The sequence below is a fragment of the Hemitrygon akajei genome, chromosome 2 (genome assembly GCF_048418815.1).
Source record: "Hemitrygon akajei chromosome 2, sHemAka1.3, whole genome shotgun sequence".
In the NCBI taxonomy this organism is placed as follows: Eukaryota; Metazoa; Chordata; class Chondrichthyes; order Myliobatiformes; family Dasyatidae; genus Hemitrygon; species Hemitrygon akajei.
In genome coordinates, this window is record NC_133125.1 from 95,635,535 (window position 1) to 95,655,060 (window position 19,526).

At 40.1% G+C, this 19,526-nt stretch overlaps 1 protein-coding gene across 2 annotated transcripts in view; it reads left to right on the top strand.

Annotated features, from left to right (window-relative positions):
• Positions 1–19,526, top strand: part of LOC140714573 (rho GTPase-activating protein 15-like) — a 734,693-nt gene that overhangs the window by 109,720 nt on the left and 605,447 nt on the right. For both annotated transcript variants that reach the window (XM_073025883.1, XM_073025887.1), the window contains exon 3: positions 12,808–12,990. In XM_073025883.1, the coding sequence (XP_072881984.1) occupies positions 12,808–12,990 (183 nt within the window). The remainder of the gene's footprint in view (positions 1–12,807; positions 12,991–19,526) is intronic.

A 19,526-nucleotide genomic window follows, 5' to 3' on the forward strand; every position in this document is an offset into this window, starting at 1 on the left:
GTATGATGTAAGCGATCTTGGTCTTACCCAGATCATTATTGTTCTTGGCAAATTTTTCTACAGAAGTGGTTTGCCATTGTTCTCTTCTGGGCAGTGTCTTTTAAAGATGGGTGACCCCAGCCATTATCAATAGTCTTCAGGAACTGTCTGCCTGCTGTCAATGGTTGCATAACCAGGGTGTGTGATATGACCAGCTGTTCATGTGACCATCCATCATCTGCTCCCATGGCTTCAAGTGACCCTGATCAGGGGTAGGGAAGCACTAAGTAGGTACTATAACTTCCCTAAAGGTGACCTGCAGCCTAGCAAAGGGAAGAAGTACCTCCGTCTCCTTTGGTAGAGACGTGATCTCCACCCTGCCACCCTCTTTGTCTTATCTCTGTCCAACCAGAAAGTCTCTTGTTTGTAGTTCTGGTGCCAGCTCTATTTCCCGATGCTTTTATCTTCTTCATTCCTTCCTCTGTCCATGGCTCTGCTAAAATGCTTTAAACACCCTCCAGAGTACAGCAAATATTTCTACATGGACCTTGGTCACAGCTCTGTTGAAGTTCTAGCTCTCTAACCATTACATTTCCTACTTCCCTCAGCACCTTTCCCAGTGTCGCAAGATATTGAAGCACTGCTCCTTACACCAATTCTTTAACTATACAGTTCCTATTCTCCTATGATGCTTGTGGCACAGAGAATACTTCCAAATTTTCTGCAACTGCTCAGGTACAGTGCTAATCGCAGCATCATACAATATACATTCCGGAGCCACAGAACCACAGAAACACCTGGCATTTAAACATCTGTTTTAATTATTGTTTTCTTGATCTTTCACTCCTCTTGCTGTGCAGTTGGTCTGCTCATGATGCAAGGATCCTCTCTCTGGCTGTAGTCCCCTGTGGAAATTTCTATCAGTATTGAACGCTGAGTACCGATTACAGAGTCAGAACCCTTCTAAATGACCTGCCAGCTTCTTTTGGTTATCTCTGTACGTGCACCCTTCCATATTGTGAGAAGAACAAGCTGTGCATGAAATAGTCTTGAATGGAATGTAAGCTGTTGCATAGGCTGTACGATTTATGACAGGAGGCCTTTCAGTTGATTTCATTGTCCGTACGTGTGGTTGTCAAGGATTCAGTGTTTCCTAATGGCTCAGATGTGCAATGCATGGATCTGATGTATATCTCCTTATTGGAATGTGAGGTCCCAACCAGAGGTCCATGAGCCAGCCCTCGTCAAAGGATCAGAGGAGGAGAGAGTTGGCAAATTTGAAGTCCACAAAGTTATCATTTCAGGGACCAGCATGTATGTGCCATTACAAAGAAAGTACATAACGACCTCTCTACTTTCTTAGAGGATTGCAAAGTTTTGACATGTCATTTAAAACTTTGACATGAGAATCTACAGACTGGTTGCATCATGGACTGGTTTGAAAGCACCAATGCCCTTGAACGGAAAAGTTTATAAAATAGTGGAGACAACTATCATGGGTAAAGCCCTCCCCACATCTACATGGAGTGCTGTCCCAGGAAAGCAGCATCCATCATCAAGACCCCCACCATCTAGGCCATGTTCCCTTCTCACTGTTGCCATCAGGAAGAAGATACAAGAGCTTCAGGACCCTCACCACCAGATTTAGGAATAGTTATTACACTTCAACATCAGGTTCTTGAACCAGAGGTGATAACTTCACTCAACTTCACTCGCCCCTGCTCTGAATTGTTCCCACAACCTATGGACTCACCTTAAGGACTTTTCATCTCACGTTCTGAATATATATTGGTTATTTACTTATTTATAATGATTTTGTTTTATTTTCTTTTTATATTTGCACAACTTGCTGCCTAATTTGTTGAGTTCCTTCAGTATTTTGTGTGTTGCTCCCTCTAAACCAGGGGTTCCTAACCTTTGTTATGCCATGGATCCCTATCAATAACCAAGGGGTCCATGGACCCCAAGTTGTGAAACCATGTTTTATGCCTTTCCCACCAATATAACTGTCCAAATGCATTTGAAATGTCATGCATGTAAACATCATGTCATAATTATAACATTATGCCATGGCTTAATCTACCATCAGATGTCAATGGAGCTATGCATAGCTCCAATACTTTGGCTTGGAATTCGACCTATCAATGCAACATTGAGAGATTTCAAGAAAGAGGCAAAAGGCATTATTGCTTTTTATGGTTTTGATAATCCCAACAGTACAAATCATTCAATCGGAGTGTGGAAAAATGAAATTCAAGGCTCATCTTATACTTTGAACAGTACAAAAATATCCACAGATTAACTTTGTCAGGTGCTTTAAATAATTTTATATGTACATACATGTTGCATGCATTCAGGGGTTAAAGGGTCATGAGTATGATTCATGATGCATTATGCGTAGAGGTGCTAAGTATCACGCTTAGCATGATGAGTGGAGGTGCTTAATTAGTGGTGGTATTTATGAGAATTCTAATCTTCCATGTTAAGTTTTATGTATTTATTCCATTCACTTTTGAGGAAAATGTTTTGCTTGATGTGTTCGCAAATATTTTCAGCTAAAATGCACATATTCCTCCCTTCCACTGAAAAATAGGCACCTAAGGACATCTACGCAGAATTAGCTTATGTATATCTTTTGTGCAGAAACAGAAATGGCTGAATGATTGCAGGGGTTAGATTTAATGCTAATAGACCAGTAAAATGCAGATATACTTTGCAATTTTGTTAGTCATTAATCCAGCCACTAGCAAAATGTTTTGATTGAGCATTCTGCATCTTACAGTACAAAAGTCTTTATTGTCATCCAGGTTGTTGGTCTTTAATTCTGATTAGTTTTATTGGTGGAAAAATAAACTTTATTGTGACAGTTGCAGCCTGTAGCAAAATATCATGCATCTGAAAATTATTAAATTCGAGTCCTGTCACAATGCATAGGTATTTCTGATTGTTATTGGTACAAAGGTTCAACTTTTGACCTATGACTTAAACTAAAATATGCAGCCAGTGTATTGAGATGTATTTATCTTCTCCTTCATCCCTGAACAATGTCTGTGTACTATAAATTATATTCTTCCACCTTAATCATGCTAACACATTGCATTAAACTATGGTCTTTACTAAACTAGTTGTGCTAGCTTAGTCACTACCTTACTGAAAAGAGCAGCCTGAACGTTTGCAAATGCACCTCTGTCATGTTCTGCTGAATCACTGGACTAACGAATCATACAGCTGATTTCTCGCATTTTGAATGTTGCAGTGGGTTTACTCCGCTGATGATTGTGTTGCAACAAAATCACAAAGCTTGTTAACATGGTTTCCAGTTTTATATGAAAGGCCATAAGGCATAAGGCCATTTGGCCCATTAAGCCTTCTCTGATACTATGAAAAGATAAATATTTTGTGATACAATAAGTCCTGCTAATACATATTTTACTGTTGGTGTGCTTTTGAGCTATTATACTTCCCATAGAAATACAATTTTATATAGCACTTATGCATCCTCGCGATTTATACTTACAATGCACTTAAAATAGTTCACGCTTTACACAGAATGGAATGTATCTTAGATCTAAAGTTGTTCAGATGTAACCTTGCCAAGCAGTTTGCAATAGAAATACAGCCAAAGTTTAAGATACTGCCCTCTGAAATTTATAATTATGGTACACAGAAAATGCTGGTGGAACACAGCAGACCAGGCAGCATCTATAAGGAGAAGCACTGTCGACTTTTTGGGCCGAGACCCTTCGTCAGGACTAACTGAAAGGAAAGATAGTAAGAAATTTGAAAGTAGTGGGGGGAGGGGGAAATGCGAAATGATAGGAGAAGACCGGGGGGGTGGGATGAAGCTAAGAGCTGGAAAAGTGATTGGCGAAAGTGATACAGAGCTGGAGAAGGGAAAGGATCATGGGACGGGAGGCCTCAGGAGAAAAGGGGGGGGAAGCACCAGAGGGAGATGGAGAACAGGCAAACAACTAAATATGTCAGGGATGGGGTAAGAAGGGGAGGAGGGGCATTAACAGAAGTTAGAGAAGTCAATGTTCATTCCATCAGGTTGGATGCTACCCAGCCGGTAATGCCCCTCCTCCCCTTCTTACCCCATCCCTGACGTATTTAGTTGTTTTCCTGTTCTTCATCTCCCTCTGATGCTTTCCCCACCTTCTTTCTCCCGAGGCCTCCTGTCCCATGATCCTTTCCCTTCTCCAGCTCTGTATCACTTTCGCCAATCACTTTTCCAGCTCTTAGCTTCATCCCACCACCCCTCCCCCCGGTCTTCTCCTATCATTTCGCATTTCCCCCTCCCCCACTACTTTCAAATCTCTTACTATGTTTCCTTTCAGTTAGTCCTGACGAAGGGTCTCGGCCCGAAACGTCGACAATGCTTCTCCTTATAGATGCTGCCTGGTCTGCTGTGTTCCACCAGCATTTTGTGTGTGTTGTCTGAATTTCCAGCATCTGCAGATTTCCTCGTGTTTGCTTCATAATTATGGTGGATATTTTCTGAATGTAAACATATAGCTACAAAGTATTTGAAGACTCCTGTTTTTCTCAATTAGCAGGTGGTGTAGCATCCATAATGGAACTTTGCTTTCTCTCTGTTGAAGTTGAAATAAAACTTATAATCAAAGTACAGTATGTATATGTTATCATATACAATCTTGAGTTTATTTTCTTGCAGACATTTACGGAAAAATGAAGAACACAATTGGATTTATGAAAAGCTATACATAAGTAAATACTGACAACCAATATGCAAAAGAAGACAAATTGTGCAAATAGAAAAATATTGAGAACATGAGTTGCAGAGTTCAAAAGAGTGAATCTGTGGGTTGTAGAATCAGCTCAGAGCTGTGCTGAGTGAAGTTATTCTGTTCTGTAGGCTGATGGTTTTCGGTTAATAAATGTTCCTGTACCCGTTGGTGTAGGACTCAAGTGTCCTCTACCTCCTGTCCAATTGTAGTAGTAAGAATGGAAGATGGCCTGGTTGATGGGTGTCATTGGTGATGGATGTCACTTTCTCGTGGCAGCATTCCTTATAGTCGTGCTCAATGGTGGGGAAGACTTTTCCTGTGACACACTTGAGTTGTATGCACTTCTTTTTGCTTTTGGGCTTTGGTCTTTCCATACCAGGAAATGATATAACCAGTTAAGGGACCTTCCACTGTACATTTATAGAAGCTTATCAAAGTTTTTGGTGACATACTGAATCTACTCAAACTTCAACAAAAGCAAAGGCACAGTAACCACGAAGAACTTAATAAAATATACAATAAATATAAATATGAAAGCAATTCTATAAAACACAATGTGTAAGTAACTATTGTATACATAGACTGATTGTATGTACATAAAGTGATGTTAGGTGATATGTACTGTTTGTAGTGTTGGTGGAGGTATGGTAAGGTGGGTTAATAGGTGGAGGTATTGATCAGCGTGATGGCTTGGTGGGGAAGTAACCGTTTTTGAGTCAAGTGGTCCTGGCGTGCGTGCTGCACAGCTTCCTCCTTGATGGGAATGCAACAGACAGTCCGTGAGCAGGGTGGGTGGGATCCTTCATGATATTGCTGGCTGCCTTCTGCCACCATTCTGCACATACGTCCTTGAAGGTGGGTAGGCTGGTACCAGTGATGCAATGGTCAGTTTTAACTACCTGTTATAGAGATCTCTTGTCACCGCTGTCTAGTTTCCCTACTGATACAGCGTTTTAGGATGCTCTCAGCTTCACACCTGTAGAAGGCCATGAATATTGACCAGCTCTCTTCAGATTCCTTAGAAAACTCAGAAGTATTGGTGAGCTTCCTTGATTGTGGAGGAATTATTCTGGGACCATGAGAGGCTGCGTGAAATATGCAGACCTATGAATTTGAAACAACTCACAGTTTCTATTGTAGTGCCATCAGTGTTCAAAGTTCTAAGTAAATTTATTATCAAAGGACATTTATGACACCATAAACAACCTTGAGATTCATTTTCGTGTGGGCATACTCAATAAATCCATAATAGAATATTGGTACCAACAACATAGGTAGGGAAAGGGAGGAGGTCCTGAAAACAGACTAGAGGGAGTTAGGAAGGAAGTTGAGAAGCAGGACCGCAAAGTTAGTAACCTTGGGATTACTGGCTGTGCCACACAACAGTGAGTATAGGAATAGAGTGAAGTGGAAGATAAATGCGTGGCACAGGTTTCTGGATCATTGGGACCTCTTTTGGGGCAGGTGTGACCTGTATAAAAAGGATGGGTTGCACTTGAATCTGAGAGGGACCAATATCCTGGTAGGGAGGTTTGCTAAAGCTGTTAGGGAGAGTTTAAACTAGAATTGCTGGGGGTTGGGAACTGAACTGAAGAGACAGAGGAAGGGGCGGTTAGCTCACAAATGGAGAAAGTTAGTAGACAGTGTGAGAGGGAGGATAGGCAGTTGATAGAGAAGGGATGCGCTCAGACCAATGGTTTGAGATGTGTCTATTTTAATGCAAGGAGTATCATGAACAAAACGGATAAATTTAGAGCTTGGATCAGTACTTGGAGTATGATGTTGTGGCCCTTCCAGGACTTGGATGGGTCAGGGCAGGAATGGCTACTTAGAATGCCAGGCTTTAGAAGTTTCAGAAAGGACAGGGAGCAAGGCAAAAGAGGTAGTGATGTGGCACTGCTGATTAAAGATAGTGTCATGGCTGCAGAAAAGGAGGAAGTCATGGAGGGACTGGCTACTGAGTCTCTGTGGGTGGAAGTTAGAAACAGGAAGAGGTCAATAACTCTAATGGGTGTTTTTCATAGGCCACCCAATCGTAACAGGGACATCAAGGAGCAGATAGGGAGACAGATTCTGGAATGGTACAATAATAACAGGGTTGTCATGATGGGAGATTTTAATCTCCCCAATATTGATTGGCATCTCCCTAGAGCAAGGGGTTTAGATGGAGTTGAGTTTGTTAAGTGTTTTCAGGAAGGTTTTCTGACACAATATGTAGATAAGCCTGCAAGAGGAGAGGCTGTACTTGATCTGGTATTTGGAAATTAACCTGGTCAGGTATCAGAGCATTTTGGAGATAGTGATCACAATTCTATCTCCCTTACCATAGCATTGGAGAGGGATAGGAACAAACAAGTTAGGAAAGTGTTTAATGGAGTAAGGGGAAATTTGAAGCTATCAGGCAGGAACTTGGAAGCATAAATTGGGAACAGATGTTCTCAGGGGAATGTATGGCAAAAATGTAGCAAATGTTCAGGGGGTATTTGTGTGGCATTCTGCATAGATACATTCCAATGAGACAGGGAACCATAAGACAGGGTACAGGAACCATGATGTACAAAGACTGTTCAAAATCTAGTCAAGAAAAAAAAGAAAAGCTTACGAAATGTTCAAAAAACTAGGTAATGATAAAGAACTAGAAAATTATAAGGCTAGCAAGAAGGAGCTTAAGAATGAAATTAGGCGAGCCAGAAGGGGACATGAGAAGGCCTTGGTGAGCAGGATTAAGGAAAACCCCAAGGTATTCTACAATTATCTGAAGAGCAAGAGGAAAAGATGTGAGAGAATAGGACCAACCAGATGTGACAGTGAAAAAGTGTGTATGGAACCGGAGGAAAAAGCGGAGGTATTTAATGTATACTTTGCTTCACTATTCACTACGGAAAAGGACCTTGGCAATTGTATAGATAACTTACAATGGACTGAAAAGCTTGAGGATATAGTTAAGAAAGAGGATGTGCTGGAGCTTTTGGAAAGCATCAAGTTGGATAAATCACTCAGACTGGATGAGATATACCCCAGGATACAGTGGGATGCGAGGGAGGAGATAGCTGAGCCTCAGGCAATGATCTTTGCATCATCAGTGGGGTCAGGAGAGGTCCCAGAGGATTGAAGCATTGCAGATATTGTTCCCTTATTTAAGAAAGGGAGTAGAGATAGCCCAGGAAATTATAGACCAGTGAATCTTACCTCAGTTGATGGAAAAGATCCTGTGAGGCAGGATTTATGAATATTTGGAGATCCATAATATGATTAGCAATAATCAGCATGGCTTTGTCAAAGGCAGGTTATGCCTTACGAGCGTGATTGAATTTTTTGAGGATATTGTTAAACACGTTGATGAAGGTAGAGCAGTAGATGTAGTGTATATGGATTTCAGCAAGGCATTTGACAAGATACACCACGCAAGGCTTATTGAGAAAGTAAGGAGGCATGAGATCCAAGGGGGCCTTCCTTTATAGAACCAGAATTGGCTTGCACACAGAAGGCAAAGAGTGGTTGTAGATGGGTCATATTCTGCATGGAGATGGGTGACCAGTGGTGTGCCTCAGGGATCTGTTCTGGGACCCCTTCTCTTCATGATTTTTATTAATGACCTGGATGAGAAAGTGCAGGGATGGGTTAGTAAATTTGTTGATGACACAAAGGTTGGGGTATTGTGGATAGTGTGGAAGGCTGTCAGAGATTACAGCAGGACATCGATAGGATGCAAAACTGGGCTAAAAAGTGGCAGATGGAGTTCAACCCAGATAAGTGGGAGGTGGTTCATTTTGGTAGGTTAAATATGCTGCAGAATATAGTATAAATCGTAAGGCAATTGGCAGCGTGGAGAATCAGAGGGACCTTGGGGTCTGAGTCCATAAGACACTCAAAGCTGCTGTGCAGGTTGACTCTGTGGTTAAGAGGTATACGGCGTATTGGCCTTCATCAACTGTGGAATTGAGTTTAGGAGTTGAGAGGTAATGTTACAGCTATATAGGACCCTGGTCGGACCCCACGTGAAGTACTGTGCTCAGTTCTGGTCGCCTCACTACAGGAAGGATGTGGAAGCCATAGAAAGGGTGCAGAGGAGATTTACAAGGGTGTTGCCTGGATTAGGGAGCATGCCTTATGAGAATAGGATGAGTGAACTTGGCCTTGGTGTGATGGAGTATGAGGGGTGACCTGATAGAGGTGTATAAGATGATGAGAGGTATTAATGGTGTAGGTAGTCAGAGGCTTTCTCCCAGGGCTGAAATGACTAACACAAGAGGTGCTTGGAAGTAGGTACAGAGGAGATGTCAGGGATAAGTTTTTATACTGAGAGTGGTGAGTGCGTGGAATGAATTGCTGGTGACAGTGGTGGAGGCAGATATAATAGGGTCTTTTGAGAGGCTTCTGGTTAGGTACATGGGGCTTAGAAAAATAGAGAGCTATGTGTAATCCTAGGTAATTTCTAAAGAAAATACATGTTCGGCGCAGTATTGTTGGCTGAAGGGCCTATATTGTGCTGTAGGTTTTCCATGTTTCTATGTTTCTAGAATAATAGTTGTAGCCATAATAGAATCATGAAAGACCATGCCAACTTGGGCATTCAACCAGAGTGCAAAAGACAACAAACTGTGCAAATACAATAAGGAGAGAAAGAAATGATGTGGACCTATTGTGCAGGTTGGCAGGTTGGAGAGGAACCAAGTTGCTTCTCAGACAGAAATTGATATGCTTCATCGCCATCCTCTCAAAACACTTCATCATAAAACACTTCTGGAATATATTCATTGATGGAGTTTACCACGCTCTTCTTAGGCACCGGTATAAATGAAGTGAAGCAGGCACATACCTCGAGCTACCAAAGCAGGAGTTAAAAGATATCGGCGAATACACCAGCCAACTGCTCCCCACAGATCTTTAGTAGTCGGCCAGGTACCCCATCTGGGCTGGTTGCTTTCCGTGGGTTCACCCTCCTGTAGAATGCTCTCTCATCGTCCTCAGTGAGTGAAATCATGGGGTCATCAGGGGGGATGTGGGCATTTATGAAGGTTCCTCCATGTTTTGATGGTCAGTGTGAGCATAGGTGAAAGCAAAGCCTTGTTGTCACCTATGCCACTTGATTTCACAAAATGCTTGGCTACATGAAGCAGAGCAATGTTACATGACGAAGCTCTGAAGCATTGTTTTCAAAACAGCACCAACACAGTTTTTAACTTTTTGTAAGCTTTTTTGAAGCATCGTCAAGGAGATTGCTCACTCTGTTTTAAAACTGGAAACTCCAACATTTGAAGGTCCCTGCCCTCTAGTGGGAAGTCTAGCAATTTGTTAAATATTTGTTGAACTGCTCTTAAATAAAAACATTTTTTTCACGATCCTAGTCTTTCGACCATACTTCAGTAAATAATTGCTAAATTTTCAAGTTCCGTTGCCTGATTTCTGACTTCTTTGACAAAAAATTGAAATGTGTGATTTGTGGCATGTTAAACTCAGTAGGATTCATTCTAAAATTAATTTAATTTAGGATTATTAAAATCATCAGAGAAAATAATAAACAAATAGAAATTTGAACTCAATGTCTAGGCCTCCAGCAACACCCAATCTAATTAGTTAATTAATTGTAAGACACAAACTCAGAGTCAATTCATATTGGATAACACAATAAGATATACTGTACTTTGGAGTTTTTAATTTAATTCCTGATTTTCATGCAGAATTAGTATGACAGCCCGTATGGGGTTAATGCGCACACATATGTTACACATTGTTTTTTTTGTGAATATGTGGCTTTACTTAATGGCTGATGCAAATTCCTGGCTTAGTGAAGCTATTTGTTACCATATGATAGGATCTAAAAGCAATTACCTGGTTTAAAAACAAACAATTAATTTTTGAAAATTCCCAGGAGTTGCCCAAATACCTAATGATCAATGACATATTTTAAAATGCTGGCACCGTAATGCAGGGATATACAGCAGTCAATTTGACCATTGCAAGGTCCCACCAAATATAATGAGATAAATGATCATATTATCTGTTGTGATCGTGAAGCAGAGATAATTATTAATCTATATTCTTGGAGAGCTACAATGCAATCCCTTGAATAGTTTGAAGAGATTTTATTTACAGTTTCAGAGAGAGCAAATGGGTGCCCTGTCTAGCGACTCACCCATAAGGTGGCGTATCAGACAGCACCAATTTACTTTGAACTGTACTTCAGTTTCAGCCTGGATTAAGTGGTCAATTTCTGATTTAGGGTATTAGGTCTTAGTTGGCCACAACTCAGGTGATAAACATGCTCTAGATCAACTAAGTGTGCATCATCCCAATACTTCACAGGTTTGCAACTGTGCCTCTTTTCCTATTAAATTTTTAACACCAAGTCCTGTAATAGCTGCTAGAAAACTATTATGTTTTAGACTTGCAAGAGTGATGTACTGAAGATGTAGGAGAAATCTGCATAGTATAACCTGTTCACGTATTATAAGAAGCATTACATCTGACTTATATGTTGGGGCGGAGATACATCGCTTCCAAACTAGCTGTAAGGTGCTCCTTCCCTCTGCTAGCCTGCAGCTCCTGCAACCTGCCGCATAACGAATGAATGAACTGAGTTCATCCTTAATGTTGTCACAACCGGGGGTGATGGGTGAGGAGTAGTAGGGATAAACTACAACCACCTATTAAGTGTTCTCAATGATGTGCGTCTCAAATAGCCTCGGACAACTAAGTCCAACTCCTGACATTCACGTGCAGCGTAGTTGCAAAGTCTAGCAGAACTATTTCTACTGGCAGAGAAGGAGCAAAGGTGGGTTATAGGTGTCTTAAAACAGGTAGCTTCAGGCAGGTGGGGCTCGTCAGCCATGGCTGGCATCTCATCTTGGAGAAGGAAAGCTCCACTCTCAAAACATCTGCCCTGTGCTATACCCAATCATGAGGGAGTCTTCGGGAGTAAACCCCGAGGAAAAGTGCAGAGCTGGAGTCCCTAGGGCAATCCTACATTGAGTTCAACACTGACTGGCAACTCCTGCGATGCCACTGGAGCCAAACTGACGAAGGGTCTTGGCCCGAAACGTCAACAGTGCTTCTCCTTATAGATGCTGCCTTGCCTGCTGCGTTCCATCAGCATTTTGTGTGTGTTGTTTGAATTGGTCATTGCCGTTCCTTTGGATTCATCAGCTGCGTGAAGAGGGGGAGCCCGCTGCTCTCGATATCAAGGGACATACTTCCATCCTGCTACCTAACTGTGGTGAACTACATATACCTGTCTGGACACGCCCCCTGCTGACTGCTCCTGTGGCTCCTCCCACAGACCCCGGTATAAAGGCGATTGAGGCCTGAGCCCGGCCCTCAGTCTCCAGGATGTAGTATGGTGGTCAACTACTGCTTGTTCTTTCTTCCAGTCAATAAAAGCCGATATCTCGTCTCACGTCTCAGAGAGAGTTATTGATGGTGCATCACTAACTGAGTACAAAACAATTCAAATGAATAGGGATGGTGTGGTGTGTCTGATTGTGCTCAGTTTCTCAACTTCTAAATTAGTAAGAGCAAATAGAACTGCCATAAAAGCTAGATGTATGTACTGCTTCCTGCTGAATCACTTGTATTCACTGTACTCAGCTTAATAGCTGAAGCAATAGAAACAAGAGAATCTGCCCCGTCATCCTTTGGAATCATCTATTCAACAATAAAGTAGATGCTGAATCGTTAGGATTATTTAAACCTTGTTTTGATTATAAGGTAATCTCGGGCTGTGTAGATCAGGCAGGAAAATAAAATTGAAACCCCTTGAAATTATTTTCACTGGATCGTGGATTCAACTTGGAGTTATGTAAACTAATTTTGTTCCTTTTTCATGTTCTGACATTCTTATTTTTATTTAGCTTAAAATACAATCCAGAATTTTTAAAAAATCAAAGTATTACTTTTCAATTTACTGAACTAATTACATTTTGATGTTTGATATAATTTTGAAAGTATTACCTGCAGTAAGTAGGAGTATCATGCACAAGTTAACATCTGAAGTCTTGATTTATTAGATATTTTAATGATTTATGTTTACAGTTGATTAAATGCAACTTTAATAATGAGTTCCTTGCTTTTTTCCCCACAGGATGGATCCACAGCTCAGTCGAAAACAAGTTTCCAGACAACCACCACCCCTGAACAGCTTCCCTCAACCCACTTCAGCCCTAGTGCTGTTCAGAGGAGGGTGAAGAGTGCAGCTGCTAACTGTGACCGCCTGAGCCAAACAAAGTCCATGGTTCTGACTGACTCCAACCCAATTAAGTTACCGGTGAGTAGATAGTGCCATACTTCATTGAGGTGTGAAAGTACATGGGAACAATTTTTTGAAATTTCCTTTCAATATTTGCTTTGTTAGAGTGCATGTCAAGGATTTTTAATTACATTCAAATAAATAGCAATCATAAATTTAAATCAATGGCAACACACTTAACTTCTGTAACTATATATTGGCAGAGGTTTACAAGCATCATAATTGATCATGAAAAGTATTTTACTACCGATTCGGAATTTGTTATACTGAAGTGTCATTAAAGGAAATCTGTTCAGTGGATAGGAGCTGATATTTTACAGCTGGTCACCCTTAAGTTCAATGGGACAGTTCTGGGAAAACCACTGTAATGTTACCTGGCAAACTTGACTATTTGTAAATTTAAACTATAAGAGTATTGCATTAATTTGATTTGCAAATTCTTACTGAATACTAGTAATTATCTGATGGTCACTTTTTTTAAAGTAAGTAAATCACTTTTGCAATTATGATTGTTTGGACAATGCCTGACAGACATGTGATGGTATGTGATGTGATGTTAGTTATGTATTGATCATTTTTTCCAGATGTAAAAACCCCTCAGGGTTAAATCTAGCTGCTATCAATGTTTTTGATTGCATTACATTGACCAGGGACTACTGTTCTCAATTGCTTTCTGCACTTTATGCTCAAGTGCCAACATACAGATCCAGTAATAATTAACATGCAGCTTTAAAAATGGTGAAAATGTTTATCAATCTAAATAGAAAAATTATTATGATGAACATTGGATTTCCAAATCTTAAATGGAGATACTCCCAATTTTTAATGACATAAACAGTAGGCACTAATGGCAGCAATGGAATTTACAGTTTTTAAAAAGTAAAGATGAAACCACTTGACTTGAAAATAAAACAAAATTGGTTCACAAATATCCTTCAGTAAAGGAAATCTTCCATTTTCACCTGTTCTGGTCCACTTGTGGCTATTAGTTATCTTCTCAGTTCTGGAGCAATTAGGGATGAACAATAAATGCCTGCATTCCCATTGACATCCAGAAATATTTATATTTGAGCAAGTAAATACTAACAGGACTAGATATCCACTGGCTTGAGCATAAATTTAGAGCTCAAATCTTACCACAGCAAATGGACATTTTAAATTGTAAATCTGGTAAGAAAATGCATTTGTGATTATGAAACTATTGGATTGTTAAATAAACTCCATCTACTCTACTAAATTGTCTTCATCACCCTGTTTGAATCCAAGTCCACCAATTCGACTGAAGTGGCCTGGCATTGGTAGTGTAGCAGTAAGCATGACAGTATTAAAATCTCTGTGATCTGGGTTCAATTCCACCCAGTCTGCAAGAAATTTACATATTTTCCCTGTGTTTGTGTGAATTTCCTCCAGATGCTCATTCAAAGATGTACGGATTGATAGGTCAATTGGTCACCAATTGGGCGGTGTGAGCTCATTGGGCTGTATCCCTAAATAAAAATAAAAATAATGTATTTTGTTTCAGTCATGATTAGAAAATTATTTAATTGGTTATTGTTGTCACATGTACTGAATTGCATACTGTACAGGAAGATCAATTCATTACAACAGTGCATTACGGTACCACAAAGTAAAACAATAACACAGTGCAGAATAAAGTGGTAGAGCCACAGAAAAGTGGAGTGTTGGTAAAAATAGTGCAAGGTCATAGGAAGGTAGATTGTGAGGTCAAATGTTCAGCATATTGTACTAGGAAACCAATCAATGGTCTATAAAAGCTGTCCTTTTGTCTGGTGATGCATGTTTTCAGGCTTTTGTATCTTTTGATCTGATGGGAGGGGGAGAAGAGAGAATGGGTGGGGTCTCTGATGATGCTGGATGTTTTACTGAGACAGCAAGATGTATAGAAGTATCTATTAAGGGAGACTGGTCTCCCTGATGTGCTAAGATGTGTCCACAACTCGCAGTTCCTTGCAATCATGGCCAAAGCACTTGATGCATCCAGATAGGATGCTGTCTATGGTGCATTGATTCAAATGAATCAGGGTTGAATGAGACATACCACATTTCTTTAACCTCCTCAGGAAGTGAAGGCATAAGTTTTGAACAATATATGTATACATAAAGCTGAATCAACACAAAAAAGGGTGCTGGAGGAATTCAACAGGTCAGTCAGTATCCATGGATGAAAATAGACAGTTGATATTTTGGCCTCAGTCCCACTTCAGAATCAGAATCAGAATCAGGTTTATTATCACTGGCATGTGTCGTGAAATTTATTAACTTAGCAGCAGCAGTTCAATGCAATACATAATATAGAAATAAAAACAGATAAATAATAAAAATAATCATAATTAATAAATAAATAAACTGATTATAGTATATGTGTATTGAATATATTAAAAATCATGCAAAAAGCCGAAATAATATATATTTAAAAAGTGAGGGAGTGTTCACAGGTTCAATGTCCATTTAGGAATCGGATGTCAGAGGGGAAGAAGCTGTTCCTGAATTGCTGAGTGTGTGCCTTCAGGCTTCTGTACCTCCTACCTGATGGTAACAGTGAGAAATGGGCACACCCTGGGTGCTGGAGGTCCTTAATAATGGATGCTCAACTGAAGAAGTGAACTATTTCTATCCATCATTGCTGCCTGACATGATGAGCTCTTCCAGCACCTCTTTTGTGCTGCTCCATATTCTGTCATCTGCCTTTCTTCGAGTCAGATGATGTGGCATGGAGTTTGTGGGGATGTCAGAACTCACTCACTGCAAAAGCCTGTGTTCCCAAGCAACAAAACCCATCCCCAGAATCTACATCATTGACATCTGACTCAAAATCGGCAGCTCAATGGGAATTTCAGATCTTCTCAGCCAGCTCATCAATACCTCATCTCGACACTCCTCATTCAGCAGTGGTGGTGGTGTGGGCTGGTAGGCGAAGGGCAGGCAGCCTGTAGCAGTAAAAAAGGATGGAGACACCACGAGACCCTCCATTGGTTTGGGTCCACTGCAGATGTTGCGTCCTAGCTGCTGTCAGTACACAAGCCAGTGCGATAGGTCATAGAGAGCAAGCTGTTGTCCATGTTGCAAGCTTCCCTTCTCCACATTCAAAGGAACAGCAGCGGCCAATCCAGAGGCGTCACAGGAATTGCTGGTTAGTATTTAACTCAATGTCGGACTGTCTTAGGGATTCCAGCTCCAGATTTCTCTTTGGGGCTTACTCTGAAGCCTTCCTCACGAGTAGGTAGAGCCACAAGACAGCATGAAAAGCATAGATGACGAGGCCCATCTGCTTGGAATGACTGGTTTTAAGGCACCATTAACCTGCTTATGCTCCTTCTCCTTTCAGTAGAAACGGTTCCACCAAGCTTAGTAACTGAGTCACGCGTGAAAGCCAAGAGTTGGACTTGATTGTCAGAGGCTATTTTATATGCATGGCAGTGGAAGCATTTAATAGGTAGTGGGAGCTTATCCACATCTCCAACACACACCCCCAAACTTGCTATAACGTCTTAAGAAACCAACAAAGTATCACACAAAGATGAAGTATCACACAAAGTCATGTTTTGTTCTTTCAAAAAGCCCTGGATAACTGCCCCCAGATTCTTAAGTAATATTCTTCCTATTTTTGTTCCCATTTATGAAAATTGATAACACAACTTAGAGCCTGTCATTAAAAGATAGGAAACATAATCTGAGTTCAGTATGTGCATTTAAACAGACTAAGTTACAAAAAAAATTAATGTTAAACATTGTAGATTAATATTGTTTCTCCCAATATGGATTTGCTTAAGTTATTGCTATAGAGCAATTGTTAGCATCATATCAGAGGTCTTACACCAATCGATAAGCAAGAACGTGCAAATGAATAGATCAGAAAACTTGCAAAATACTGTAGTAACCTGGACAAGCAAAAAAAACCATTTTATTGTAGCATGCAGAAAGCACTGGGGGAACTCAGCAGATCAGGCAGCATTGACGAAGGGAAATGCATAGAGGACATTATAAGTAACAGATTTATCATGTCTGGATTAATCCCAAGGAATATAAAATCAGGATTAAGCCATTCACTTTGCTCAACTTTTCAGTTAAACTTCAGCTTAAACCCATTATCCAATCTATGATATATTTCATATAATTAATAACATTTGTACCCAAGATACATGGACCTCTAATTAGTCAACAAAACTGGGCAATTGGCAGAACACTCACAACAATAAGTCTACACAACCATTTTGAATTAGGTTGCAAAATAATAAAACATTTAATCTCTAATCATATTCAAAAGGCCAATATGAACTTCACCTCAGTTTTAGAAGTAACGGTCTCGATGCAAAGACAACTTTCAGAAATTTGCCGGAGTCTAGATATGCTTATGTTCATTTTCCTTATTGAAGTTGCAAAATCAGTATATGTATTTCGGAATAAATCACCTTGAAAACTCGAAATCAAAAAGAGTGTGACCACAAATATGATAAAAGCTTGTCATGCAAGGGGCTTTAGTTCAAGGAGTGCTTAACCATCCTCTACTGAGTGATCATTAATGCCATTGTATAATGTTTATAGCATTTATTGGACAGTACCCCAATAAAAGTTGATCACCTCTTTTGTAAGTGATGATTGTACTTAACGTAACAATTGTAATTTCATCAGTTACAGGCAACCCTAATCCTGGCAACTATTGAAAACTTTAAAAATGTAGAGATAAATAATCTTAAACAAGCTGATATAACAGAGTAGAAAAAACAGAAATACATTAAAGGCGATGTTTCTTAATCCACTAGGCAAATGAACAAGTGGCTGTGAGTTAAGAGGAAAAGAACTGCTCACCACTGCAAGTGGAAGACCAAGTTGATATTAGTATCAGTGGCTCAGTTACATCCAGCTGGTTGATTACTTGGTTGAAACCCACATGGAATCTCCTTACAGATTATGATACAAAAAAGGCTATTCGGTCCATTGGGTCAATGCCAGCTCCCAGCAAATCAATCTCATAAATCTCATTCCTCCTTTCATTATTTTCCCTGTAGTCCTACAATCTACTCTCTCTCACTTACCTATCAGTTTTTTAAAATCTTTTGCCACGTACCCATACAAAAAACATCAGCTAACCTGGTAGCATAGCGGTTAGCATAGCACTCTACAGCATGTCGGCTGTAAGACTGGGGTTCAATTCCTGTTGCAGTCTAAAAGGAGTGTGTGCATTCTCCCCGTGACTTTGTGGGTTTCCGCCCGCATTCTAAAGACATACGTTAGTTGTGGGCATGCTGTTTTGGCGCCAGAAGTATTGTGACACGTGCGGGCTACCCCCAACAGGTCCCGGATGCAATCAATGCATTTCACCGTATTGATGTACTAGTGACAAATAAAGCTAATCTTTAAATCTTTAATCTTACCAACATGTCTTTGTGATGAAGGAGAAAACCAAATTAATGGTGGAATTTCTCACAATTACGGGGAAAACACACAAACACTGTACGTACAGCACATGAGGTCAGGTTCTATGGAACAATGAAACAGTGGCAAACTGGACTGGTATATTAGAACAGGTATTCTGGTATACTTGACTGGTAAATTGCAATCAGGCTAAAGTTATATAAGCATTTAAAAATTGTACATATGCAATTGTAATATTCTTACTCATAATTAAGGGATGATAGATCATATATTTAGTGAGATAGAAAGATATGTAAATAGAGAGAGAGAGTGACTCAGAGAGACAGACAGACAGAAGAAGATAATATCCATAGAGGTTTTAATACTGAAGAAGTACTCAAAGCAGAGATTGAAGGAATGTAGATAACTGAAAGGACAATACAAGATCATTGCTGATGTAATAGAGGCAAGGGTTGATATCAGGTTTGTGGTTTCCTTGGGTGTCTGAAATACTACCACATACTACACCACATTGCCCTCATCATTGAAAGCTACGAGTGAAACGTAACAAAATGAAGATCTCTTCTGATATCTGATGGCAAATGTCAAATACATAATTGACCATAGACTACAATGTGCCAGTAAAACTTATGGTAGATTGAGGAAAAGAGTATCTGTGGATCAAGAGCTCAGACTTGGGACTTGGTGCAAATTTCATGGGCTTGTGAGACCAATCACCCCTGTCCTCCTTTATGTTTTTAACATCAGGAATATTGGAAGCAGACATTTTAAGACACTGTAAAGAAAGAACCAATCTGGTAACCTAGTGTCTACAAACCTTACAAATTTCACTGGAAGGTAATCTGAGAGTGCATTATTTTAAGACGATTGGAGGAAGAATCTGTAGCACCCATTTTGGCCCCAACAACCATCACAGATCTCACAAAAACATTGAGGAAATAATTCATTTCAGAATCAGAATCAGGTTTATTATCATTGATATATGTTATGAAATCTGTTGTGAAGCAGTACAGTGTGGGACATAGAACTTACTATAAGTTACAAAAATAAATGTTACAAAAGACAAATAACAAGGTAATATTCACTGGCCAATATGAAATCTGATGGCAGAGGGGAAAGGGCTGTTCCTGAAACTTTGAACGTGGGTCCTTGGGCTCTTG